The sequence below is a fragment of the Eulemur rufifrons genome, chromosome 28, assembly GCF_041146395.1.
Source record: "Eulemur rufifrons isolate Redbay chromosome 28, OSU_ERuf_1, whole genome shotgun sequence".
NCBI classification, from domain to species: Eukaryota; Metazoa; Chordata; class Mammalia; order Primates; family Lemuridae; genus Eulemur; species Eulemur rufifrons.
Genome location: NC_091010.1, coordinates 4,914,378 through 4,941,474, shown reverse-complemented (window position 1 = coordinate 4,941,474; position 27,097 = coordinate 4,914,378). Strand labels below are relative to the sequence as shown.

At 42.4% G+C, this 27,097-nt stretch overlaps 1 protein-coding gene across 14 annotated transcripts in view; it reads left to right on the top strand.

Annotated features, from left to right (window-relative positions):
• The window catches only part of WASHC2A (WASH complex subunit 2A), a 55,547-nt gene that overhangs the window by 25,017 nt on the left and 3,433 nt on the right, over nucleotides 1–27,097 (top strand). For 6 of the 14 annotated variants that reach the window (XM_069460609.1, XM_069460608.1, XM_069460607.1 and 3 more), the window contains 11 exons: nucleotides 776–862; nucleotides 5,090–5,191; nucleotides 6,756–6,884; nucleotides 9,483–9,646; nucleotides 12,828–12,930; nucleotides 16,178–16,333; nucleotides 18,092–18,274; nucleotides 22,858–22,986; nucleotides 23,116–23,196; nucleotides 23,796–23,918; nucleotides 25,294–25,506. In XM_069460609.1, the coding sequence (XP_069316710.1) occupies nucleotides 776–862; nucleotides 5,090–5,191; nucleotides 6,756–6,884; nucleotides 9,483–9,646; nucleotides 12,828–12,930; nucleotides 16,178–16,333; nucleotides 18,092–18,274; nucleotides 22,858–22,986; nucleotides 23,116–23,196; nucleotides 23,796–23,918; nucleotides 25,294–25,506 (1,470 nt within the window). Of the gene's footprint in view, nucleotides 1–775; nucleotides 863–5,089; nucleotides 5,192–6,755; nucleotides 6,885–9,482; nucleotides 9,647–12,827; nucleotides 12,931–16,177; nucleotides 16,334–18,091; nucleotides 18,275–22,857; nucleotides 22,987–23,115; nucleotides 23,197–23,795; nucleotides 23,919–24,869; nucleotides 24,933–25,293; nucleotides 25,507–27,097 lie in introns of all 14 variants that reach the window. The other 8 variants (XM_069460606.1, XM_069460604.1, XM_069460605.1 and 5 more) reach the window with 4 other exon arrangements.

Sequence of the window (27,097 nt, the reverse complement as noted above, 5' to 3'; positions counted from 1 at the left end):
CCCATTACCATTGTTACTGTTTTTTAATGCTCAGACTGACCTATATTTGTATTTGGCCAGTGGCTGTGTGCCTGGTGTCTTTAAGCCCTTCTGGCTGCTGGCCTTTGTGCTATCCCATGGAGCTGATCCCTCCTCTCTCTAAAGCACATCTCATAATGTCATGTCTTTGCTGTGAAACCCTGACTTTCCTTTGCCAACCACCTACGGCCCAGCATTCAGAACTGGTAGGCTCCTGGGGCAGCCTGCCGTGCTACGCTGTCTCTGACTGTATGTGTTGCTTCTGTGCACATACACAGACACGTGTGGCGTAGGCAGGGTGTCTTGCTCTCTGATACACCAGATGTACCCTCTGCTTTCTTTTGCTCTTCTCTTCTCACATGGTTCCCTTGACCTGGAGCATCCTTGCTCATATCATGCCCCCGTGTCCTGGCCTTGTCTGTCCTGAGACATGTACTTCCTTTTTTTTCTTGTTTTTTTTTTTTTTTTTTTTGTGAGACGTATACTTTCTCAAGGAACTTATTTTTTCCCTTTCCTAAGTTATACCAATTTTTACATTTTTTTCTCATATTTATCCGTTTGTATTAGTTCTTTATGTGAACTTTATATGTGCCCAAGGTCTGAGACATCTTTATTTCCTTGTCCCAGGTGTGTGGGTTGGCCCCTATCATGGCAGGGACTCAGTACAAGAAAATCTAAGTGAATGATTGAGTAAACCCTCATTTCCAGGTATATTTAAATGTTAATTCTTAATTTTTCTCTCCCCCGCCCATCAAAGGTTACCCTACATTCCAGCAAAAATCTCAAGCTTCCATCTGAAACAAAGACTCAAAAAGGTTTATTTTCGGATGAGGAGGATTCTGAGGTATGAAATTCTTTTTCTTAGTTGTGGTTATTAGTCTATGGATATGACATTAGAAACTATTTCTGAATCAGGTTTTTCTCAGTAGAGGTATAAGACTTTTTGTTAAGTACTTCAGTTCTTTGAAAATAATTTCTTGAGAACATATGGTTTTTAGAAAGCAGTATGTATACAATACTTTTCACTTTTGGGTTTGAATCCATTGCATCTCCTGGGAAGAAAATACTCTCTCCAGGATTCTCAAATTATAGGCTGCTTGTACCATACCTTGCAGCGAGGCTCTTGTACATAATGGAAGTCACCAGGCTGCTTCGCTTTTTGACAGCCTCACTAACTAGGTGGTGGGCTTGGCGCTGTAGCAGATACAGTCTGGCACAGCCTTTTGTCTCATCATGATCACGAACAGGCCACAAGGGGCTCTGCTCCACAGACTGCCTTGGTCCTTCCAGGCTTGTCTGTACCAGCTCTCAGAAGTTTCATGATTTTTTCTGACTGCCTCAGGCTTGGGTCCTTTCAGAGCTAATTTTAAGTTAGCCTTTTAGGGGATTAGAGATCTGTATGAGAATGTGATGGGAAGTAATAAGTCCCCTTCACAGAATAATATGTGGACATGGCAGAAATTTACATGTAATTTCAAGAAACTGTGGACTCTAGGGTTAGGCTCTCATGCTTGTGCTCTGTGCTCTAGCCAGGGTGAACATGTAGCTCTTGGGAAGCAGAGAGATTGCCCTGGATATACATAATCCTTTAGAGGCTGGTCTTTGATCGAAGGCTAGGATACAAAAGATGGCAGTTAATGGGGCAGCAGTCTCGTGCTCATGCTCCCCGAGTGTCACCCGCACACCTGCACCTCCCGGTCTGTGCGCTGGTTCGTGCGGCCCTGCGGAACTCTCTTCCCAGAATCTGGGTGGCTGGCTTGCTTCCCCTTCCAGTGTTCTGTGAGGCTGCCCCTCGTATGCAACAGCAAGTCTGGCAGCACACACCACACTGCACTCTGTCCCCTCCTCCATTTCATTGTTCACCACAGCACGTGTTGCCAGGGACAGTGTGTGTTTGCTTGTTCATTGTCTTTGCCCCCAACTAGAGTAAGCTCCACGAGGGCAGGGTGTTTCGTTTCCAGCCTGCATCCCCAGCATCCTGTCCCTGATACCAGTGCTTGGCACATGGTAAGACATCCGGTAATTGTTGACTACATGAAGAACCAAAGGTGAGGAATCTCAGTGATTTATGAGGTGTGCTGGTTGCTTATTGCTATGGAACAAATCACTCCAAAACCTAGTGGTTTAAAACACCAGTGGTTTTATTGTCTCCTACGGTTCTAGAAGTTGATTTGGACTCAGCTAGGCCATTGTCACTGAAGATCTCTTGTGTCAGGAGGTGGCTGGGCTGAGAATTAGCTCATTCCTGCAGCCGGGACCCCTGAGGCATTCCCCCCCGGCCCTGTGTGGCCTCCCAGCATGCAGCCTCGGGGAAGCTGGGCCCCTTATGTGGAGGTTTAGGGCTGCAAGGGAGACTCCTGAGAGAGAGCTGGGTGGAGGTGGTGTCGCGTCTTGTCCCAGCCTTGGAAGTCAGAGGTGTTCGTTCTGCTGTGTTTTTTTGGTGGGCACTCACATGTTGTTGAGGCAGTCACAAAGGCCCGCCCAGGTTCAAGGGGAGTCGCCAGAGACTCCACTGCTTGATGGTAGGGGTGTAAATGCATTTGCAGCCTTATTTCAACCCTCCCCCCAAAGGATTTGCACCACATGTATCATCATACAGTGAATGTTTTTGTTGGATATGGTGGGAATTCTTGGGCAAGGAGAAGTAAAACAAGGCAGTCTGGGAGATAACACTTTGGCCAGAAGGAATGAGTCTTCACTCCTGCCTGTGTATCTCAAGTGTGGAGCTGAAGCTTGCCCTGTGAAGTCATTTTGGGGGACATGTTTGAGGCAATGGAAATATCTTTTTTTCCAGTACCAGGAAAGGTATTAGTTAAGGGTCCAATATTGTGATGTTGAAATTTGTTTTTATTCTTTGCTTTGGTTCACTTTTGTTTTCTTAAAGCAAAAGAGCCCTTTTTTTTGACAGTGTGTAAAGTGCAGGGGAGCATGGGAAGCCTGAGCTCCCCTGTGGCTGCCTCTACCTGAGCAAACCCGTGGGACTCAGTGGAGCACAGTGAAGTCTGCTGTGCTAAGAAGAGATCTCATGTAGTGAACTCATGAGGTCTATATTTGAGGAGCAGACGTTGATTCCATGATTTTTTTTAAAAGATTGTCCAAAGAGGTCTTAGAAAATATGTTCTTGTCCTATTTTTGTGGCTCCTATGTATGGAAGTTTCTCTTCCCAAGAGAATAGCTGTCCTGTTTAATGTTTCTAATTCATGCAGTTCAATTTATAGATCTTTCTTTGCAATATAGGCTAATATTTTATAGCAGTTTGAAAATTTCTTCAAAATCTAGCAGATCTTTTCCTGCTTTGCAACATCTAGCTATAGTTCAAGAAGAATGGCAGACATTTTAAAATAAAATTTTAATTTACTTTTTTTTTTTTTTTTTTTTTTTTGAGACAGAGTCTCACTCTGTTGCCCAGGCTAGAGTGAGTGCCGTGGCGTCAGCCTAGCTCACAGCAACCTCAAACTCCTGAGCTCAAGCGATCCTCCTGTCTCAGCCTCCCGAGTAGCTGGGACTATAGGCATGCGCCACCATGCCCGGCTAATTTTTTCTATACATATTTTTAGCTGTCCATATAATTTCTTTCTATTTTTTTAGTAGAGGTGGGGTCTCGCTCTTGCTCAGGCTGGTCTCGAACTCCTGAGCTCAAACGATCCGCCCACCTCGGCCTCCCAGAGTGCTAGGATTACAGGCGTGAGCCACCGCGCCCGGCCTTAATTTACATTTATTTAAAAGATAATAGCATAATCTTAGGAGAGAGGGACGTTACTAAAGAAAATAGTCATAGATCCAGTAATTTGGGAATCTAGCCTCTGTTTCCAGTATTGCCTCTGTTTAATCTCTTTCATTCTTTTTTTTTTTTTGAGATGGAGTCTTTTTTTTTGTTGTTGATTATCTTTTATTTATCTCTAAAATTATGTTATATTTTACTGTTATGCTTATGTTATATATAAATATATATATATTTACTATGTTATATTTAACTGTTGCTCTGTCAAAAAAAACAGCTATGCAGTAGAGTTGTATTTGATGCAGGAGTTTAGTTCTAGAGTTTGCTTGGTTACATGAAGAGTCATATATAGCCAACATTTGAGACAGAGTCTTGCTCTGTTGCCTGGGCTAGAGTGCTGTCGCGTCAGCCTAGCTCACAGCAACCTCAAACTCCCGGGCTCAAGCCATCCTTCTGCCTCAGCCTCCCGAGTAGCTGGGACTACAGGCATGTGCCACCATGCTCGGCTAATTTTTTCTATATATATTTTTAGTTGTCCAGATAATTTCTTTCTATTTTTAGTAGAGACGGGGTCTCGCTCTTGCTCAGGCTGGTCTCGACCTCCTGACCTTGAGCGATCCTCCTGCCTCGGCCTCCCAGAGTGCTAGGATTATAGGTGTGAGCCACTGCGCCTGGCCTCTTTCATTCTTTAGACAGAAAAACAAAGTCATTTTTTTTTTAGCATGATAGGACATTGATTGGGAAACTTCATCCTACCTTACGTCGTTCATGTGGGAGTGTAGCAGCCTCTGGGCTCCATGAGGCCACCTGGATCCTGTGGCTCTCTTCCTCCTTACAGGCAGGCATCTGTGTTGCACAAACCCGGGACAGACTCTGAGGCCTGTCTCTTTAAGGACCCTGGCTGAGCACCTTCCCTGTAACAAAGGAAACTTAGACACATGGCAGCCTTAATGTCCTAGTCTTCAGTGTTTTATATTGACTTGATTCTGTATTTATTTATTTATTTATTTGTCATTTTGTTTTGGTTTTTTTGAAATAGGGTGTCATCGTAGCTCATTGCAACCTGAAACTCCCAGGCTCAAGTGATCCTGCTGCCTCAGCCGCCCAAGTAGCTGGGACTACAAATGGCATGCCGCCATGTCCGGCTAATTTTTCTATTTTTTGTAGATATGGGGTCTTGCTATGTTGTCCAGGCTGGTCTTGAAATTCTAGCCTCCAGCAATCCTCCTGCCTCGGCCTCCCAAAGTGGTGGGATTACAGGCATGAGCTACTGTGCCTGGCCTATACGGACCTGATATTTTCAAAATTGATATATCCTGTTAACCAGTAACTTTAATCTTGCTCCAACAGGATTTGTTTTCTTCTCAAAATGCGAGTAAGTTAAAAGGTGCATCTCTGCCTCCTAGCAAGCTCCCCACATCGGTCTCCCTGTTTGATGATGAAGAGGAAGAGGTAAACACTGTTACTGCAGTGCAAGAAAATTAACTTTTAGATTTGTACAAAACTGTTGTTGATGTAACTTTTGACTCCCCAAAAACTTAACTACAGCCCACTGTTGGCCAGAACTCTTTCCAATAACATGAACAGTTGATTAACACACAGACTAGTATCTACATCTGTTTTATGCATTCATGACATACCTAGCTTTTCCTTAATATTTTCCATATTTCTAGGCTACCTGATTTGTCTGTATGTTTTTTTTGAAGTGTTTGCAAATGTCCAAAAAATTTCCCAATATATTTACTGAAAAAAATGCACATGTAAGTGGACCTGTGCAGTTTAAACCTGTGTTGTTCAAGGGTCAACTGTACTGTTAAGAGGGTGGGTCTTTGTTATACCCAGTGATCTACAAACATGTCTTGGATGAAGTTAGGGTGGAGAGGAAAAGGCAGCCAGGTTATGCCTGGCCTTTCTTTCCCATCATGGAAAGAGCAAAGTGGGAGAGAAGTAAGAGGGAAGATAAACCAGACCTTAACCCATGTGCAGGGAACACAGTAGCTGAGCTCATAGGCCTCAGCATCAGACCCCAGCGCCACTATTTGCAAACCAGGGACCGTGGCAAGTAACTTAACCTTTCTTAATCTTCTGTGGCTTAACAGTAAATAGAGTCATTATGACAGCCATAACAAATAATTAAATGTGAAGCCCGTGGCACAATGCCTGGCACATTGGTAAGTGCATAATGAATGTGAGCTCTTGTCATTAGTTCCCCATAGGACACCAGTTCGTTATTCTCTTGGCCCTTCCTACCTTGCCACACTCCCCTCAAAGGTTCCCTTCATCGATCTTTACATTCCAAGACTGTTCACCTGCTGCAAATATTGTTAAGAGTGTTTTTCCATCCTGACTCAGCTCAGGCCCTCTGATGGCTTTGTTCCTTTTACCTGAACAAAAGCACCTTCGTAGATACTTTTGGAGTGCTTGGCTACACAAGACTTTACAAATTAGTCTTTCTTACACCAGCAATTTTATTTAGTAAACTATTCCTTCACTTTGTATCATGTCTTTTAAATTAATTAGAATCACAAGTCATTCCTTCCTCCATCCCAGGTGTGTGCCTTTCTTAGCTGTAAACGAGTGGAGAGAGTGCCCTAGTTCTCTGCTGTCATCTGTCATTCCGGTTTCTAATTCATGGAGAGGGAGGTGTGAGTTGCCGGCTGCTGCAAGGGCTGCAGTGTCTGTTGCAGGCTGCAGACCCACAGGAGGACTGGCCAGGGCCCATTTCCTCTTGTACTTCTGTGACCTTGTCCACATGTGTCCTCCCTCTCACTGACTCCCAGTTGCTGTGCCTTCGAGTTCTCTTAATCTCTTTCCTGTCTGTGGGTGGGGAATGCAGTGAGAAAAAGCTGTAGGATGGGGTTTACTAGCATTTTGGCTTTTTTTCCCCCCCGCAAAGGTGTTATATTCTGTACCTGACTGGAGACTTACTCCCTAACAGTTTGACGTGAGAGAATGTCTTACGTTTTCTGTTTTTATGTATGAAGTTTTCATACCTTTCTGCCATTCGTTTTTCTAGGATAATCTTTTTGGGACTACGACTGCTAAGACACAGACATCATCTCTGCAAACTCAGAGTCAAAAGAAAGCAAAACCCTCTGAGCTCTCCAAAAAGAAAACATCTGCCTTGTTCAGCAGTGATGAGGAGGTGGGTTAAGTTTTCTCCTAAAGAAGAGGGAGAGATTATTTGATGAAAGTTAAGAGTTGTAGCCATCCTAAACATTTTCTTTTTCTACCTATTTTACATCTGGTGATGTTCAGTCACTAAAGATGATGTTCACAAGATTGTTTTTTCTGTTTGTCTATGTAAGATTGTTCTTTCTTTCTTTCTTTTTTTTTTTTTTTTGAGACAAGAGTCTCACTTGGTTGCCCAGGCTAGAGTGCCGTGGCGTCAGCCTAGCTCACAGCAACCTCAAACTCCTGGGCTTAATCAATCCTCCTGCCTCAGCCTCCCGAGTAGCTGGGACTACAGGCATGCGCCATCATGCGTGCCTAGTTTTTTCTATATATTTTTAGTTGTCCAGCTAATTTCTTTCTATTTTTAGTAGAGATGGGATCTTGCTCTTGCTCAGGCTGGAAGATTGTTCTTTCTTAAAGATATTTAGTGTTATATATTAATTTAAAGGTAAAACTTTTCAAAATGGTTGGGAATAAGTATGGCTCCTAAACTGTAGTATATGCTAATTGAAATGAGGTAGGCCACGTGGAGGAGAAAAGATTTCTCACCCATTGCTGGATTCATGGCTGCAGGCCATGAGCAGGTGACAGATTAACAAGAGAAAAGCATGCAAGTTTATTTAAGATAAGTTTTATGTGACACAGGAGCCTCTAGAAATGAAGACTCAGAGAAATCAGAAAACTTGTGTTATGTTTTCATGTGATGAGGAAGTGGATAGTTGTGGAGAATCATGATTAGACAAAAGGGATATGACCTAATGGTAATAAACTGGGGCAGTTTAGCAAAGCTTGTTTGTTCATCTTATTCTCTGCACCTCTGTGTCTTTAGAAATAAGACCATTCCTTTCCTCTGGGTATAGGGAGGGTACCTCTGGAATGAAGGTCTTATAACCTGCTCCAGAGAGGGAGGTCAGAGAATTCTTGTATGGTCTTCTTCAGGGGAGAAGGGCAAGGGGAAGGTCAGAGAGCTCTCTACATCTGTTTCCACAAATGCCAAGGTGTCATATTTTGGAGTAGCATGTCTATTCCCCATCAGCCATATAGTACCTTGTTAAATGACTGTTTCATTAATTTAGAGCTGTAGCTAGACATGGTAGTAGTATCCTAAGCAAGTGAAACTCCTTTTTTGTAGGAGTCTTAACAATGTTTCCATTTGTGATCTGGATACATATTAACAAAATTAGTAGTGACTATAATTAGGCTGCTAACTAAATCAGATTTGGCAGTAGCGAATCAGATTTAGCATTGCAGAGAAAGTCTTTAAATATAATGATATTAAAAATCCTGAGCATTAAAAATCTTTATTGTAATAATTGCTCTTTAACACTGTGGTCAAGTTATGAGGATACGAAGCAGAGAGATAAATACTAGATATGTTCATGTTTTTATTGAAAGCAGCCTAAAATGACACACATATAATTTGCTTTTTCTACTCAAATGTATGAATTTATGATGGATTATCCATTTTTCTTCTTTTTTTTAGGATTGCTAGTAGTTATTTACCCTTTAGTAACAGCCAGACGTGGCCAGGCGTGGTGGCTCACGCCTGTAATCCTAGCTCTCTGGGAGGCTGAGGTGGGTGGATCCCTTGAGGTTAGGAGTTTGAGACCAGCCTGAGCCAAGAGCGAGACCCCGTCTCTACTAAAAATAGAAAGAAATTATCTGGCCAACTAAAAATATATATAGAAAAAATTAGCTGGGCATGGTGGCGCACGCCTGTAGTCCCAGCTACTCGGGAGGCTGAGGCAGAAGGATCACTTAAGCCCAGGAGTTTGAGGTTGCTGTGAGCTAGGCTGACGCCACGGCACTCACTCTAGCCTGGGCAACAGAGCAAGACTCTGTCTCAAAAACAAACAAAAAAAAACAGCCAGACGGCAGTGGAATTGTTCCTACCAGAGTATTATAGTGGTGCACGGAAAATAAAAATATTAGCTAAAGCTGTGAGCAAAAGGACGTGCAGAGTAAAGATAACCGGGTTCTAGAACAGAGACTGAACCTTGGTTGCTCATTGGGATCACCTATCCATAGCCGATTCTGCTGCTGGAGATTTTGAATTAATTGGTTTGGGTACAGACTCATCATTAGAATTTTTTAAAGCTCCTTCGTGAATTCTAATGTGTAGTCACTGCTGAACGTCACTGCTCTCGAGGAGCACTTCTCAAACCTTAACATTTCAAGAAATCACCTATGGACCCTGTGAAATACAGGTTCGGATGCAGAAAATAAGGTGTAGGGCCTGAGGTTCTGCATAACCTGCTGCTGCCTGGTGGACCCCACTTTGATTTGCAAAGTTGTAGACTCCAGAGGTCAAAGGACTCCGTAAGTGAGTGCCTGGGAGTTCCTTGATTTGAAGGGGTGAGCATAGCCAGGAGGGGACGGCCTGAGAAGCTTTGTGAGATCAGAGAACCCAGCTGTCTAGATTTGAGTTCAACAAAGGGTCTTGGCCATGAGCTTTCTTCGAGAGAGATACATTTAATACTTAGTTTAACAAATGTGAATTTTGTTTTACTCCTCATGTCCCATAATGTAAATTGCCACTGGACTTTTAATACATGTTTTATGTTTTAAGGACCAATGGAATGTTACTGATTCACAGACCAGCTCAGCATCTGATAGCAGGTCTAAAAGAGAACCCAAGAACTCTGGGAGCATCCACGGCCAGGAGGCTGTGAAAAAAACCAGTCTCTTTGAGGAGGATGATGAAGATGATCTGTTTGCTATTGCTAAGGACAGGTGAGATAGTAATTGTAAGAAATCATTTGTCCATTGTCTGTGGTAACAAGAAAAGGTATTGATGCCAAAGATAGTTCCTCCAGTGGTTGCTAATCATCAGTCACCTAGCTGTCATACAAATGAGAGTGTCTTTGTTTTTCTCTTGCACAGTCTTCTCCCCCGGCCCTGAGAAATGTTTGTATTCATGGATCTGTACCTGCTTTCTTTTCCTTTATTATTTTTTTAACCTTAAAATATTCTTTTTCTTAGTTTGGCAGGGTTTAAATACAGTTTGTCGTTTCCTTTTTGTTTTTTTCTCTGGGCTACCCTAACGAATGTAAAGTTTGGACAAAGTTACTTAAAGGTTTGTCATTTGGATAGGAGTCTGCCCAGCATTGAAAACATCCTATTGGGCCAGGCATGGTGGCTCATGGTAATCCTAGCACTCTGGGAGGCTGAGGTGGGAGGATTGCTTGAGCTCATGAGTTCAAGACCAGCCTGAGCGGGACCCAGTCTCTACTAAAAATAGAAAAAATTAGCTGAGCGTGGTGGCGCGTGCCTGTAGCCCCAGCTACTTGGAAGGCTGAGGCAGGAGGATCGCTTGAGCCCAGGAGTTTGAGGTTGCTGTGAGCTAGGCTGACGCCACGACACTCTACCAGGGCAACAGAGTGAGACCCTGTCAAAGAAAAAGAAAAAGAAAACGTCCTATTGGAAGGATGGTTCTCTGCAGAGCTGTGCAGCATCCCAGCGATAACCTAAGCGTTATCAACCTAAGATCTAGAATTCTCCACATCAGTGCTTGAACTAAAGCTGGCAGGACATTCAGAGTGAGCGTGAGCTGTGGTTGATGTAACATGCTGCCAGATTAGCTCGTGGATTCAGAATAACTTGCCTGTAATACTCTTTGCTCCTCTTGAGAGCCTCAAACCATTACTTGGAAATTCAACCAAATGGTTGTAGCATAAAGAGGCAATTGATTAGACATGTAAATCCTATGCACTGGTGTGGCTAAGCTTTAATTGATAGATTGAAAGTATTTCAGATTTAGGCCGGGTATGGTGGCTCACGCCTGTAATCCTAGCACTCTGGGAGGCCGAGGCGGGTGGATCGCTCGAGGTCAGGAGTTCGAGACCAGCCTGAGCAAGAGCGAGACCCCATCTCTACTAAAAATAGAAAGAAATTATCTGGCCAACTAAAATATATACAGAAAAAATTAGCTGGGCATGGTGGCACATACCTGTAGTCCCAGCTACTTGGGAGGCTGAGGCAGGAGGATCGCTTGAGCCCAGGAGTTTGAGGTTGCTGTGAGCTAGGCTGACGCCACGGTACTCACTCTAACCTGGGCAACAAAGCAAGACTCTGTCTCAAAAAAAAAAAAAAAAAAGTATCTCGGATTTATTTCTCCAAATATTGTGATCTCTTCAGTCATCACTGTTTCTGCTTTAGGCCCCCACAGTTGATACTTGGAATCCCAATACCTGATTATTAAATTCTGGCCCTGCCAGTTCCTGTCTGAATAACCTTGTGCAAGTTACCTAACTTCTCTGTGCCTGTGTTTCCTCATCTGTTAGGCAAAAATAATAATAGTACTTCTCTTATAGGATTGGTGAGATGGTTAGATGAAATCTAAATGTGAAATGTTTACCATAATAGCTGGTACACTATGGGTACTCAGATATCACCAGTTATCATCATGAGTACAGGGGAAATAACTTCATTCCTTTACTTTTGTTGCTGTCTCCTGGGACAGTTGTCTTCCTGTCTTGGTCGGCTTCTTGAGACTCAGTGTAAGTCTTCCCTTTAAAAGCCTTCCCCACCCCAAACGGCTGAGAAAGAGTAGAAATGGGGGGAGAATCCAGCACAGACAGGGCTCGCCCTTCCAATGCCGGCCTCTGTGGCCTTACTGCAGTTGGGCATTTTCTACACTGTTGTGACGTTATCTGTTTACGTGTGTGCCCCCAACGCCCCAGCACACACACGGCCCTCAGTTTGGCAGTCGGAAGTGTGTGTCATTTCCGAGTCCCGGTCCCCGCCGCGCACAGTGCCTGGCTTTCAGTAATGCTTTCTCTGCTCCACACTCATTCTACCTCCTATTCCTGAAGTTGTCTGTAAAATTCTTTGTGTGGGAAATAATTTATAGCTTTCATCAGATCTCAAAAGAAGCTTTAAACAGGCATTAACAATAAGTCTAGGTGAGGATGTGGAGGAATCGGAACCCTCACACACTGCTGGGGAAAATGTAAAATGGTGCAGCCACTTTGTAGAATAGCTTGGCATTTCCTCAAAATGTTAAACATAGAGTTACTATATAACCCAATAATTTCACTCCTAGGTGTATACCTAAGAGAAATTTAAAATAAGCTCATGCATAAACTTGTATATGCACGTTTACTGCAGCATTATTAATAATAATGGCCAAAAGTTTAAGTAACTTGAAAGAAGCCAGTCCCAGAAGACTGTGTATTGTATGGTTCCATTTATGTGAAATGTCTCCAACAGATAAACCCGTAGAGAAGAAGGTAGATTAGTGGTTGCCAGGGGCTGGGGGAAGGGGAAAAGCGGGTGTGACTGCTCACGGGCATGGAGTTTCTTTTGGGGTGATAACAATGTTGTGAACTTAGATCGTGATAGTTGCACAACTCTGTGAGTATACCAAAACCCACCAAAGCGTATACTTTAAAAGGGTTGATATTATGGTATGTAAACTATATCTCAATAAAGCTAGTAAGAAAAAAGGAATAGAAGCCAGGCCACAAGGATACCTCCTGAAGCTTGCCCTGGTCCTGTGATCTCTCTTGGCAACTGCCTTCCTGACCGCTGGAAGAAGGCACGTCCACTCCGTGGTTCTTGCTGTGCTGCAGGAAGTGCCGAGGGAGGATGCTGTGCTGGGGAACGCTGGCAGTGTCGTGTGCCAGTGCACCTGCACGGAGTGGGCAGTGACGGGAAGGGGGCAAGGTGAGGAGGGCCCCGGACTCTTCGCCATGAGAGTGAGGGACAGCAGCTGATGATTTGCTAGAGACAGAGTTCACCTACTTTAAAGGTCTTTCGTGTTTGCTTTCAACTGTGTAAGGTCAACTGATAACTGGGGTGTTTGGTGGTAAGTGGGTTTCTGTAGGTGTGGCCTAGAAGGAATATTGTTTTTATTTTTGTTTTCTAAAGTATCACATTTGCCTTTAATTTGACCTTGTGTTTGTTTGTGCAGCCAAAAGAAGACCCAGAGAGTGTCACTCCTCTTTGAAGACGACGCCGACAGTGGAGGCTCTCTGTTTGGCTCTCCACCCACATCTGTTCCTCCTGCAACAACGGTATCTTACTCTCCTAGACCTAGGAGATGTCCTTGAGGTTGTGCTGCATAAATAGTGATGCTTCCACAAATCAGCTCTTCAGAGCTGGCTGTGGAGAACCGAGTCTTAGGGGAGAATTTATTTGACTCCTTTTAGAAAGAGATCTTCTGGTTAGTGGTATTCTACGGATGAAGCACACGTGCAGAGTGTAGAGAAAAGGATTCCTCCATGTCATATAGCCCTTTCGGTGTCAGGTGTAGGGACAAGAAACTGAGCCTCAGAGGGGACTCAGCCCAAGGGGCATGGAATTCCGCTGGCATCAGACTAGGCTAGTTAAGGCACAGACTATTCCTATCAGAAGTTTATTTCAAGTACTCATAGAAACTTGGTTTTCCTGTTAGTAGCCAATCAGTAAAAAGGAAATTCTTGCATGTGCTGTGACATGCATGAACCTTAAGGTCCCACAGTCCTGGTGTAGTTACACTTCGAAATACTGTGTAGTGGGAAGAATGAAAAGTATGCTGCAGGACAAAAAAAGATGCATAAAAGTTTTTGTATCTTTAAATGATCTCATTAATCTCTTTAAATGAGATCTTTAAATAATAAATAAATACATGTGAATGCCTAGAAACAGGCCGGAAGGGATTGTTACCATTGATCACATCTAGGGAAGGGTATGGAATGGGGACTTCATACCTCTGTGCATTTTTTTTTTTTTTCCTATGGACTTGACTTCTCCAGAGACCTCTGTGCATTTTTTAAACCTTCTTGAAGAAGGCATTCTTGCATTACTGTGGAATTAAAAATAAGCTTTAAACACAAAGTATCTACGAGGTGTGGAAGAAGAGCCTTCCTGTTACATGAGATTGCACAGCTTGTGCTGGAAGCTCTCAGCCCTGGGGAAGCGTGCGGCTGGCCCCTGGCTGCCTGCTGCTGCTTCTGAGGGCCTCGTGGCCCCCTCCTCAGGTCATCTGTATTCACATCTTGCTACAGAGGACATCCAGTGGCGCCATGGTTAAAAGAGTCAAGAGACTAGTTTTCCTTTATAACTTACAAATAATCTACACTGGAGGATAAATGGGCAATAATTTAGTGAATTTTGAAGGCAGGCTCTGGAAATGAAAGACTTCTTTCAACCTACGGTTATTATGATTGTTAAATAAAACAGAAGGTCAAGACATACATCTTCAGTAGCTGAACAGCCTGTGCACGTTTTTGACCATTTGTGAAATATAACCACCTTCAGACAACAGTAGATAAAACATACTGTCTGTTTGGAGATATCTTAAAGTGGTTAAATGTGACCATGTTGTATGCCTGTGTCAACTGAAAAATAACAGGTACTAGAACTTAAAAAAATTTAAAGTGAGTTTTATTCTGACCAAGCTTGAGACACAGACCCATCACAAACCAAGAGTGCACCCAGAGTGGGCTGCACAAGGCACAGCGTTTATATGTTCTGTTACATGGAATGGGAGGAGGGGGCAGGGAGGCAAAGGTGACATTCTTAATGATTCTGATTGGTGCTCAGTGACATTATACGTAAGACAAAGCAAGTGTGTGGTTAACAGATACAGAGTCAAAGGTTAATGAGCATGCAGGCGTCCTAGGGTCTGGAGGGGGATGTTGGATTCTGTCCTGCCTTTGGGCCACATCTGATAGACAAGGGTGTCATCAGTCCATGCCAGTGGGATAGCTGACAGGGAAACTGCAGGGGAGGGTTCAGCCTGAAAGCACAGGCCGGGTCGCTATTACCTGTACGGCCGAGCTGCAGCCATTTTAGACCTCACACTTGCCGTCTAAATTTTTCTTCAGATTTTCCTTTTTCTGACACCTGTCAAGAAATAAATTTCATGACAAGGATGAGGAATCAGCTAATCTCCAGGAAGATTTAAGACTGTTACTTTGGGTGGCATTTTCCTTGGTTTATATGACGAGAGAATATGTTCTGACATACTTAGTCTCTTTTTTAATGCAATCAACTTGTTGCATTAAGATTTTATGTAGTTTTCATCGGTCCAGCGTGCTCCACAAAATTTTTTTCCTTTAATCACTTCAGTGTTGCCTTATCTCTTCTGAAATTCTTCATGAACTTTCAGTCTTCTATGATATCATGTTCAAATGATTTTACATTTAAGGATCTCTTCCTAACAATAACTAAAAAATCCCCTTATCCCGTTCCTCCTTCATTCGGCACTTTTTTCTATCATGGTTAGTAAAGTCCTCCTTTAGTTTCCCAAATCTGCCTTCCTACCTTGGTTTAGGCACTGCTTCAGGGTATATTTTCTCGTAGCATCTAGTCTGATTAGTGTGATAGAGTTTTAGTTTTTTCTCAAGAACCTGTTGGTAAGTCACTTGCCCCAAGGATGCTGATAACTCTGGGTAAGTCACGTTACCTCAGTGTTCTGGTCTCTACGTCCCTGCCTGCCAGGTAAGAGAGAGATGAGAGATGAGCCGAAGTGCTTGTAAACTTGTGTTGAGCACTGACTTGGTGTAAAACATTGTGACTGGCTGGGGAAATATTTATATGCTCCGTACAGATGAGTAGATAAACAGATGTGTGCTGGTTGTGATTAAGTTAGGAGGAAAGTCAAGTAAGGGCCAAGTAGAGATGTAAATAATATGCTTATCCGGTAAAGCAGTTGACACTACTGAAGAGAGCAGGGAGACCTTCATGGTGACATCTGAGCTGGGCTTGCTTGAAAGGTGGGGAGAGTTTGCTTCTGGAGACACTAGGGCAGCATGGTGTGAAAGTTTGCAGTATGTTTAAGGAATAGCAAGGAATGAGGGGGTGCAGATGAGTAGAGGGACAGCTTGTTGGGGTGTCTGTAGATTGCCATTTGCTTCATGCAAAGAGTACAGGTTTGGGGAGGAGATGATGTAATCTGGCAGGTGTTTCTGTTTTAGCAAGATGACTCTGGATGCTGTCTTGTAGTTGTGATGTAAGAGGAGCAAGGCAGAGGAGAGACTAGGAACTGTGTGCTGGCAGAGGTAAGGACCCGAGTGAGGGTGGTACGGGGTCGATAGACGCGAGGAGACAGACGTCATTGATGTGGTGGCGCAAGGCGCCCCATGTGCAGGGCTAAGGTAGTGGTGTCTGTTGCTCCCCTGTTGGTGCCACCTTTACCATTTCATTGTCCTGTCCTCTCCCACCACCACGTTCAGCTGACACCCTACAAAGACTGGTTTGGGCTTGTTCTGTGCATTGCCATGCTAGTCAGGCACACCTTTTTATTGTTATGGATGTCATTTACTCTTCTTGTGGTAGGAAAAAGAAACTGTCCCTGTGGTACCGCCTTTGCTGTTCGGCGATGAAGAAGAGAAGGAAGCACTGTTTGGAGTGAAGCCTGTGGATAAGAAGGTTGAAAGTGCCAAAGAATCACCAGAATTTGGGAAAACTGATGTGGCCGAGGAGTCAGAAAAGGTAGATTTTTTTCTCTTTTCTACTCTAATGCAGTTGCCTCTCATGTTGTTTTAAACACACACACACACACACACTCACACACACATTCTCCTTCCTTTGTGTTTTTCTACTGCCCTCCTACGCTTCTTCAGGATGCGTGCACACAACGTCTTCATGTTCTTACTGGCATGGCCTGGCGTCTTTGCGCTTTCTGTCTTGGTCTCTTCTCTGCAGCATTCATCTTACCCAGGGTTCTCCTCTAGTCCCTACCTGTGCTTCAATTAAAATGGTAAAATGGCAGGTTTTTTTTTTTTTTTTTTTTTTGAGATAGAGTTTTTCTCTGTCATCCCATTTAAAGTGCAGTGGCGTCAGCCTAGCTCACAGCAACCTCAAACTCTTGGGCTTAAGCCATCCTCCTGCCTCAGCCTCCCGGATAGCTCGGACTACAGGCATGCGCCACCATGCCTGGCTAATTTTTCCATTTTTTGTAGAGATGGGGTCTTGCTCTTGCTCAGGCTGGTCTCAAACTCCCTTAAGAAGATTTTAGTTTAGCTTAGCATTTTTTAGGTTTATTTGATGAATTACATGAATTACAGAATAGAGTGAAATTTGTATTTCTTCTGAAACACTATCTTTCATCTCCGGAGTGGGCTGCCACCTCTCTCAGGAGGCCTGTGGGAACGCTGCTGGCCATGCCTGGCAGCAGCCTCCTGGTTATCTTCAGTCTCTGTGCTCCTCTTCTCTTTTGTCATTTTTCTTGTACTCTGTGTGTCCAACTGCTTAGGCTTAATCTTCCTCCCAGGGCCTATGTGAACAGTGTTGCATTTACTTTTCCTTCTGAGGCTCCTTGGAGCTCCAGTGATGCAAGTGTTTTATCTGTACCTGTGTCACCGTGTGACATTCTCATCCCAGTGGCTGCATGTGGACCTGAGTTGCCCCAGTCCTAGCGCAGTCCACACTTGACTCTGACTGCATGTCATACTGCCCTCTCCCTCACTAGTATGAGCGCCCTGAGGATTGGGGCCAGGTTTGTTTTGCTCACTACTATGTCTGTAGCACTTAGCATATTCCCTTGCATATAGTAGGTGCTATTATAAATTATGTATTTCTTCAAAGAAGCGTTTGGTTTTTTTGTTGTTGTTGTTTAACCACTCTGAAATGGGGGTGCACCTCACAATCAATGCGTATTTAATTGGTAGTGGTTTTTCTTTCTTGGTGGTAGATAAAGTAATAGTAGTTCTTATGATCAATGATATCTTCCCTGAAATGTGGTACTTGTTGAATGAATAAATGCTGCATTTTAGAATTATTTTAGAGATTCTTCAGTTCCATATGCAGTGTAAGCCTTCTGCAGTTTAAGCACTCTGATTTTGCTGTGTAGGTTTCCCTTTCAGGCTTATGTGTTAATTAAATGCTAGGAAATACATGACCCACTCCCAGTGGTTGGCATGTGTTACCTCTACTACTTAGAAGTTTATTCTAGCTCATGGGCAACCAGTGTGTCAGGGTTACTGTTTTATCACTTGGTAGTAGGAGGGAAGGACCCATGGCCTTAAACTGACTGCAGAAATTATTTTTTGCTACGGATCAGACTCTCCACTGGGGCAGCCAATCAAGAATTGACCTCAGTGTTTTGCTACTTGGGAGTAGATGTGATTGGCTGTAGTGCCCTGAATCATGCAAATGTGGCACTTACTGCATTAATGAGGAGCTGGGAGGGTTCATTATAGGATTTGTATTTCCAGTTATTATTCTTTTTCCTTATTTTTTTGTTTTCAGGAAGGACTTTTGACTGAATCTGCACAGAAACCAGTCAAGCATTCTGATGTATTTTCTTCAGCATCCCCATTGGACAAAGGAACCAAGGGTAGAACCAAAACTGTTCTTAGTTTGTTTGATGAGGAAGAGGATAAAACGGAAGATCAGAACAGCATTCCAGCTCCACAGAAAGAAGTGGGAAAGGTGAGCAAAAAGCAATAAAAGTTCACATCTCTAGATCAGATAAAAGAATGGTGTCAAGTCTGTCATGTGAGTTACTGAAGCAATCTTAGTCTTCAATGCGAGTATAAATGATTTTCTCTAGTAATTTAGATGTTTGGGATTCTAAATCAGTGACTCTTACCTCGAGTAGCATTGTTGGATAGGGGATTAGAATTTTACCTGCTCTCCTGGGATTTACAGACCTTGTTGTTCCTCCTAGCAAAGCTTTACCCTCTGGCCAATTAATGGGGTATGAGCAACAGGAAAGCTAAATTAGGCCAGATCTATACTTATAAGTATTTCTAGCATTCAGTGTTAGAAATATGTGTTATAGATATACCTTTCATGTTTATCAGGGGTCAGCAAATTTTTTCTGTAAAGAGCCATGTAAAATAGTAACTATTTTAGCTTTTACAAGCCATATGGGCTCGCTCATAACTGCTCAGTTCTGCCACTGGTAGCATGAAAGCCGTCCTAGAAGATATGAAGATGAATTGAATGGGCATGACTGTGTTCTAATAAATTTTATTAATAAAAATAGGTGATGGTCATTCTTTGAGACTACTCTTACCCTGATATTAAAACTAGACAAAAATATCACCAGAAAATTACACACCAATATTCTTGATGAATATAGATGCCAAAATCCTCAGCAAAATACTATTAAACCCAATCCAGCAGAATATAAAAAGGATTATACACCATGAGAAAGTGGGACTTATCCCAGGAATGCAAGGTTGGTTGAATATCTGAAAATCAATTGATAAAATACACTGTATCAATAAAATATAGGATAAAAAGCACATCATCATCTCAATAGATGTAGAAAAAGCATTTGATAAAATCCAAACCCTTTCATGATAAAAACACCCAATAAATTATGCATAGAAGGGAACTTCCTCAAGTTGATAAAGAACATCTATGAAAACCTGCAGCTGACATCATAGATGATGATGAAAGACTGGATGCTTGCCCCCTAAGATCACAAATAAGACGAGGATATCCCCTCTTGCCAATTCTAGTCAACCTTGTACTGGAGGTTCTGGGCAGGGTAATTAGGCAAGAAAATGAAATAAAAGGCATCCAGGTTGGAAAGGAAGAAGTAAAGTCATGTCTACTTGCAGGTGGCATGACACAATATGTAGAAAAGGAATCTACAGAAAAATCTGTTAGAGCTAATTAAGCAAATTCATTAAGATTGCAGGATATCAGACCAATATATGAGAATCAGTTGTAGTTCTATATGCTAGTAATGAACGGTCTGAACATGAAATTAAGAAATCAGTTCCATTTACAAATAGCACAGAAATAAAAAAAAAACTTAGGAATAAATTTAACAAAAGCGCAAAACTTTTAAAGTAAAGACATTGAGAGAGGCCAGGCACAGTGGCTCATGCCTGTAATCCTGGTACTCTGGGAGGCCCAGGTGGGAGGATTGCTCAAGGTCAGGAGTTCAAGACCAGCCTGAGCAAGAGCGAGACCCCGTCTCTACTAAAAATAGAAATAAATTATCTGGACAACTAAAAATACATATAGAAAAAATTAGCCAGGCATGGTGGCGCATGCCTGTAGTCCTAGCTACTCGGGAGGCTGAGGCAGTAGGATCGCTTGAGCCTAGGAGTTTGAGGTTGCTATGAGCTAGGCTGATGCCACGGTACTCTAGCCTGGGCAACAGAGCGGGACTCTGTCTCAAAAAAAAAAAAAAAAAGCATCAAAACACCACAGTGTGGTACTGGTATAAGGTTAAAATACATAGATCAGTGTAATAGAATTGGGAATCCACAAATTAACCCTCACATTTATAGTCAATTGCTTTTTTTTTTTAGCCTTGACCTCTCAAAGTGCTGGGATTATGGGCATGAGCCACTGTGCCTGGCTGTCAATTGCTTTTTTAACAAGGTTGCCAAGGTAATTCAGTGGGGGATAAAATAGTCTTTTCAGCAATTGGTACTGGGACACTGATGATCCACATGCAAAAGAATGAGGTTGGACCCTTACCCCATTCCATACACAAAAATAAACGCAGATTATAGATCCAAAAGTAGGAACTGACACTCCAAAACTCCCAGAACCGCATCTATGAGTAAATAAATCATCGTGACTTTGGATTAGGCAAAGCCTTCTTAGAGATGACACCAAAAGCACAAGTGACAGAAGAATAAATAGCCAAATTGGACTTTATTAAAATGAAAAAATTTGTGCTTAGGAGTACCATAAAGAAAGTAAAAAGCACACAAAATGGGAGAAAATAGTTGCAAATCATGTACTTGATAAGGGACTTTGATCCAAAATATGTAAAAGACTTATCAATAATAAAAAGACTTTATCAATAATAAAAAGACAGGTTGCCCAATTAAAAGGTGGTACAAAATATCTGAATAGATATTTCTCCAAAGAAGATATACAAATGGCCAAAAAGCACATGAAAAGATGCCCAGCATCAGGCAAATGTAAATCAAAACCTCAGTGAGATACCACTTCATACTCATCAGGACAGCTATAATTTAAAAAGGAAAAGTAACAAGTGTTGGTGAGGATATGGAGAAACCGAAACCCTCATTCATTGCTGCTAGGAATGTGAAGTAGGACAACCACTTTGGAAGGTCGTCTGTAGTTCTTCAAATTATTGAAACATAGAATTAGCACATGGTCCAGGAATTCCACTCCTAGGTGTACATCTAAATGAAATGAAAACATATGTTCACACAAAAACTTCAATATGATTGTTCTCAGCAGTGTTATTCGCAATAACTAAAAGATGGAAACAACTTAAATGTCATCCACTGACTAATGGATAAACACAATGTAGTATGTCCGTACAATGGAATATTATCTGGTAATAAAAAGAATGAAGTACTGATACATGCCACAATACGGATGAACCTTGAAAACGTGCTAAATGAAAGAAGCCAGTCACAGAAGACCACATATTGTGTGATTCCATTTATATGAAATGTCCAGAATAGGAAAATCCGTAAAAACAGAAAGTAGGTTAGTTAATGGTTGCTTGGGGGCGGTGGTGGTGGGCAGGAATGGAAAATGACTACTAACGGTTTGGGGTTTTTTTCGAGGGGGTGGGGTGTGATGAGAATGCTCTAAACTTAGATTGTGGTGGTGGTTGCACAAGTCTGTGATTGTACTAAAAAATCATTGAATTTCACATTTTAAATGGGTAAAAGTTATGGTGTATGAATTTCATCTCAATAGAGATGTTAAAAAAATAAACCAGGTTAGTAGGCTATAGATCGCCATTCCTTCTTGTATATCAAACTGAAGAAATGGTCCATATTGATTTCTACAAAAAGTGTTTTATAAGTTTTTTTTATTACACCAGTAGTATAACCCTACTTACGAATGAGAGCTGCACGTGGTAAATGTGAACAATTTGCTATATTTTCTCCCAGTCTCTTACCATGTATAGTTTTGTGCTGTTTTTCCATGGTTGCGAAACTTTTAAACCTTAATTGCTGTTTTAAGCTGGTTTTTATGTGTTAACAGTAGTAATTGTTAGATAATTGTTAATGTAATTTATTTTGTCAGAAGTGTGGGTTTTGTGTTAATCTGTGGTGGTTGTACTAAAGAAGACAAAGGGTTGAATTTTAGAATGTCAGGTCTGGAGCATTTTATTATTCAAACCAAGTAATGTTGGTAGTAACTTTTAAATGTCAGATATCCTAGCAAACAAAAAAATTCACTTGTAGCCTGAAGGTAGGGTAGAAGTGATGGATGGACACGGGGAGGGCTTGTGGTCACACCTGTGCCAGGCCCTTGGACTGCAGTGCTGACGGGTTAGAGGTACACACTTTATTGCTCTGTGTGGTTTCTGAGATGGAGTCAGCTGGTCTTTCTTCCTTTGGAAATGAGATAGAACTCATTTAATTGTATGTGTTTCTATCTTGCCAATTTTTCTCATTATGGAACAAATGGATTTTTTTTTTTTTTTTTGAGACAGAGACTCACTCTGTTGCCCAGACTAGAGTCCTGTGGCGTCAGCCTAGCTCACAGCAACCTCAAACTCCTGGGCTCAAGTGATCCTTCTGCCTCAGCCTCCCAAGTAGCTGGGACTATAGGCATGTGCCACCATGCCCGGCTAATTTTTTCTATATATTTTTAGTTGTCCAGCTAGTTTCTTTGTATTTTTTTAGTAGAGACGGGTTCTTGCTCTTGCTCAGACTGGCCTTGAACTCCCGAGCTCAAATGATCCTCCCGCCTCGGCCTCCCAGAGTGCTAGGATTACAGGCGTGAGCCACCGAACCCGGCTGAATAGATTGTTTTTTAAGTAGAAAATTCAGACATTACACAAGGTTGAAAGATGATCTTTTCAGATTATGTATATGTTATTTGTATTTATAAATATATTCTCCACTATTTTTGATAGCTCCATAGTATTCTGTTGTCTGAATGTGTCATTTCCCTACTGATTGGCCCTTAGGCTGTCGCCAGCCTTTTGCAATGCACACAAAGCTGCGGGGACATCTTTATTACATTCATCTTTGCAGGTGTGTGATTTCCTTGAGATAAATCTTAGAACTCTAATCACATGTGACCTTCCCTCTTTTTCCCAGGGCCCCCATTCTGATGCCCGCCCCAAGAGCACAGGTGTCTTCCTGGATGAAGAACTCCTTTTCAGCCACAAACTCCAGAAGGACAATGACCCAGATGTTGACCTTTTTGCTGGCACCAAAAAAACCAAGGTCAGCTACAAATGGTCCCCCCACACCATGGCTTTGTTATTGTATTGCATATTGTCTCAACAGCTCACCTAGCTCTCTTTGTAAATTGTTTTTCTTTCGGATATTGAATTTCAGTGTTGTCTCTTCTAGTTGTTAGAGCCAAGTGTTGGGAGCCTCTTTGGGGATGATGAAGATGATGATCTTTTCAGTTCTGCCAAGTCCCAGCCTTTGGTACTAGCCTTTTGTTCTCCATACTGGAGTGGGTGGGAAAACTTCTGGGAAAGGAAATTCATGTCAAGTTAAATGATTAAGGAAAATCCACAGAGAGTCCTGGTGCTTACTAATAAATGAGCAGCAAATAACGTGCTGATAGGAGCATGTAACAGAGGATGCAACTGTCAGTTTGTGTTGTTCCCCGTCTTTCATTCTCTAAACTAACATTTAAATGTTAACTGACCCAGGCTCTCTGACAAATTTGTTTGATTTTTGAAATGGTTTATTAAAGACCATTGCATATAATATAGTGACTAAATGTTTGTGCCTTTCAGGTGCAAAGCTTTAAGTCTGAGTTTTAGCTTTTGTGTGTGGTTTTTCCCCATCCCAGTAGGTTTTGTAAGTACTCTCTGTTTTTTTCTTATCATCGAGAGGCTCCTGTGACAGTCACCGTCTTTAGAATACTATCTCTGAAATGCTGCCTTTGAATTAGTTCAACCCTCATTTGAGAAAGGACTTTTAAAACTCAGAAGCCAGGTTCCTTTTATTGCATTATGATTTTTCTTTAAAATTTCTAAGATATTTGACAGAATTTTGGTATTCTTTTTCTTTTGAAGGTTCCAGAAAAAAAGAGAGTAGTGAAAAAAGACCACTCTGTTTCCTCTTCCAAAAACCAGAAACATTCCGAATCCACTCAAGGTAGCAAAGAACAAAGCATCTGGAAGCCGGAAACAGCCCAGGTCAGAACTGATCTCTCTCAGGATCTTCAGCTCTTGTCTGCATCCCAGTGCAGAGAGATGCATTAAGACCCCCAGGCACTCAGAGTTCCCTTCATTGTAGTGTAAGCAGCAACCGGAACTTCCTCTGTCTTCGCTGAGCTTTTTTACCCATGTTCATCTCCCCTCTCCTCACTCCACACTCCAGAGTCTCATGAAGCTACACTTAATTGTTACTATTTTGGGATTTGATGCCAGATTAGATTTTAAGATGGAGTTAAGGTAGGATGTAGAATCTTATTCCCACCAGAGCTTTTATTTCTCTCTCTGGGCTCCCTTGGAATAGAATTAAATATAAATTGTATCTCATTTCTTGGTTGCCTCTCAGTGTTGCTTCTCCTGAGATTGTTGCTGTCGGGCCTCCCTCCACAGTAGTCTTCTCCGTCCCAGGAGAGGCCAGGGCCAGAGAGAGAGTGCCAGTTTTGTGGGCAGGTGTCCTGGGTGTCTCACTGAGGCCTTGCTTTCCTGAGCTGAGAAAGGGAGGCTCTTGGACTAGCACATCTCCGCTCACCCTTCCGAGCACTCAAGTTGTTTTGCTTTTAGAACTGGTGTGCTAGGCTGTGTGTAAATTTTTATGTGCTCCTTGATATTTGCTGTGTTAGATTTCAAACACTGGAACTTTCCCAAGTGCTCAGGTTTTGGTGCACTGGTAAACTACAACTTTTATGAATCCTATTCACCATCTATGTCTTCTTTTATGTATGGTCTGACAGCCTTCCACTTACGTGATGGAGGAGGCGTAAGGAAAGTGCTATCAGTGAAACGCTGAGACCTCAGGAGAGATTTGAATGCCTTTCCCATTATAGCACTACAGAAAGCGACAACCTTGCTCCATCACAGATTGATTTACAGGCATAAAAGACACGTTTCTTTCTATTCCCCAATGGATATTTAACTGAATGTAATTTCACACAGGACTCGTCAGGTCTCGCTCCATTTAAAACCAAAGAACCATCCACTCGGATCGGGAAAATACAAGTAATTATAACACGTCTGGAATCTTCATTGCCTGCCTTGTGACATCTATAAACTTTTTTGGATTTTTACTTTTGTCAGCTGCTGCCAAGCATTTTCTCATCTCTTCCCACCTCTGAACCCCTTCACCTTCTACCTGGTTGTTGCTTCTTGTGTGCTGTGTCTTTAACATCTTTTCTTTGACTCCAGTGTTGGGCACAGGTGTATGACCCTCTGTTTAATTCTGAGACTAGATCAGGCGATTTTCCTGCATTTCTCTTCTCTTGTATTATATGTTATGTGCACTGAGTCTTGTCCTGTGTCACAGTAATGATTATAGACCGCTATGTTGAAGGACAAATACAGTCTCATGTTTCTTCTTTAGGCAAATTTAGCTATCAACCCAGCGGCCTTGCTGCCTACAGGGGCTCCCCAGATCTGTGAAGCAAAGCGTGTTTCTCCAGAATTGGTTTCTCCTTCATCTGAACCTGCAAGGAGCCGTGGTCTGGAAAGTGTGCCCACCGTTCCTGGGAGTGGGGAGGCCGGCGTGAGTTTCGATCTTCCAGCTCAGGCAGACACCTTACACAGTGCAAACAAGGTGATGAAACCATCTTTGCTTGCTTTCTTTCTTTTAACCACAACACGTGTCTGCTTCTTTCTGGGCCATCAGTTGCCCACAGTAGTCTGACTTTAACTCCCCATTTGAAGGAGGTACCTCATCTTTCCTTTGGCCTTTGCTCTGTCTTAATTCTTTCCCCGTCCCTCATTCTGCATCTACTTGTCCGTGGCCTGTGTTTGTTACATTTACATTCTGCTCAGTAGCCGTGGTGAAGTCCGACCACCTTAGCTGGTGTCTGCCACCTTCAAGCTCTCGGGCACTGCCACCCTGGGGTCCTCTAAGCGCAGAGCAGATCTTGCTCCTCCTGCTGGCCCGGAGGAGAACACTTAGGGTTCTGGATTTGCTGTGAAAGCCCTTTACAATTGATGCCAACCTGTGCATCCAGCTGTCCCACCGATCACCGCATGCTGAGCTCCAGGCACACGAGGTGCCACTCCCTGAACACACAGGCTCCTGCTGCCTTCCCACCTACAGCTCTGCTCAGACCTCCCTGCTTCTATGCCCCTGCTGTGTACTCCTCCTCTGAGATCCCTCATCAGCAACCCCAGCTGGTACTGCCCATCATACCATGCCACAGGATTGCCTCACTGGGCTGTGAGCCCTTTGAGGTTTTCTTTCATTTTAGTTGGTTTTCTTGTTTCTACCCAGTCTCCCCTCTTCTAGAAAGTCTTCTCTGATCTCTGAGTAAGCGACAGGACCCAGGATGACCGAACCCTGGAAAATACATTCATTTTGAGTGTTTCCAAACCTGTTTTCCCTGTGCAAAATAAAACATCCTTCTTTCTGTTATAGTTTGAGGTAGCTTTTTTTTTTTTTGGTTAAGTTTAAATTGGCTACTTCCTAAAATTATTTGTGATATCCCCTTGAAGTAGGCAAACACTGTCTAGTGTTAATACTTTGCCCAAAGTTGATTGTACCTTCTCAAAACTCTATTTGATTACATATATTTTGGAAAATATCACAAACACTGCATCATTGCTATCAAGTGACTTGTCTTTTGAGGTTATATTAAAGGTTCTGATTCCTAAGCCATATTTTTTATGTGAAATATTTAACATTTGAATTTAGTGTTCTTTAACTTGAAGAAAATAGCAGCTTAGATTACCTCTCTTTATTATCTTGTATCTCCCTGCTCCTGGAGCCTGAATTTAGACTAGCCCCCTAACAAAGGTTAGTACCAGAATTCCCCGATTGTTTCTTAAGTTTTGAACCCACATTTAGATTAAGAGCAGAGTCGGGACCAGGGAGGGCTATGGGACACAAAGCACCAACATCCTACTTTCCAGGGTTCCAGCAGTAGGTGAAGCTTGTTGTGTGAAACTGAACTGAAATTGCCCTCGAAAGATTACAAAATGGAGAACACTAAAGGATTAAGAATGACTTAGAGTATTAGGAGCTATTTTAACTCCTTTTTGGAAATCTTTAAGAAAAAACCTCTTATGTGTCTCAGATAATACCTTGATTGAAGTAGACCTGATAACCTTACCATATTTGGAGTTGCCGATTCTTTGCTATGGTAGCTTTGAACACTTTTTACTTTATCATTAGATCAATCTGTGTCTTTTTGCCA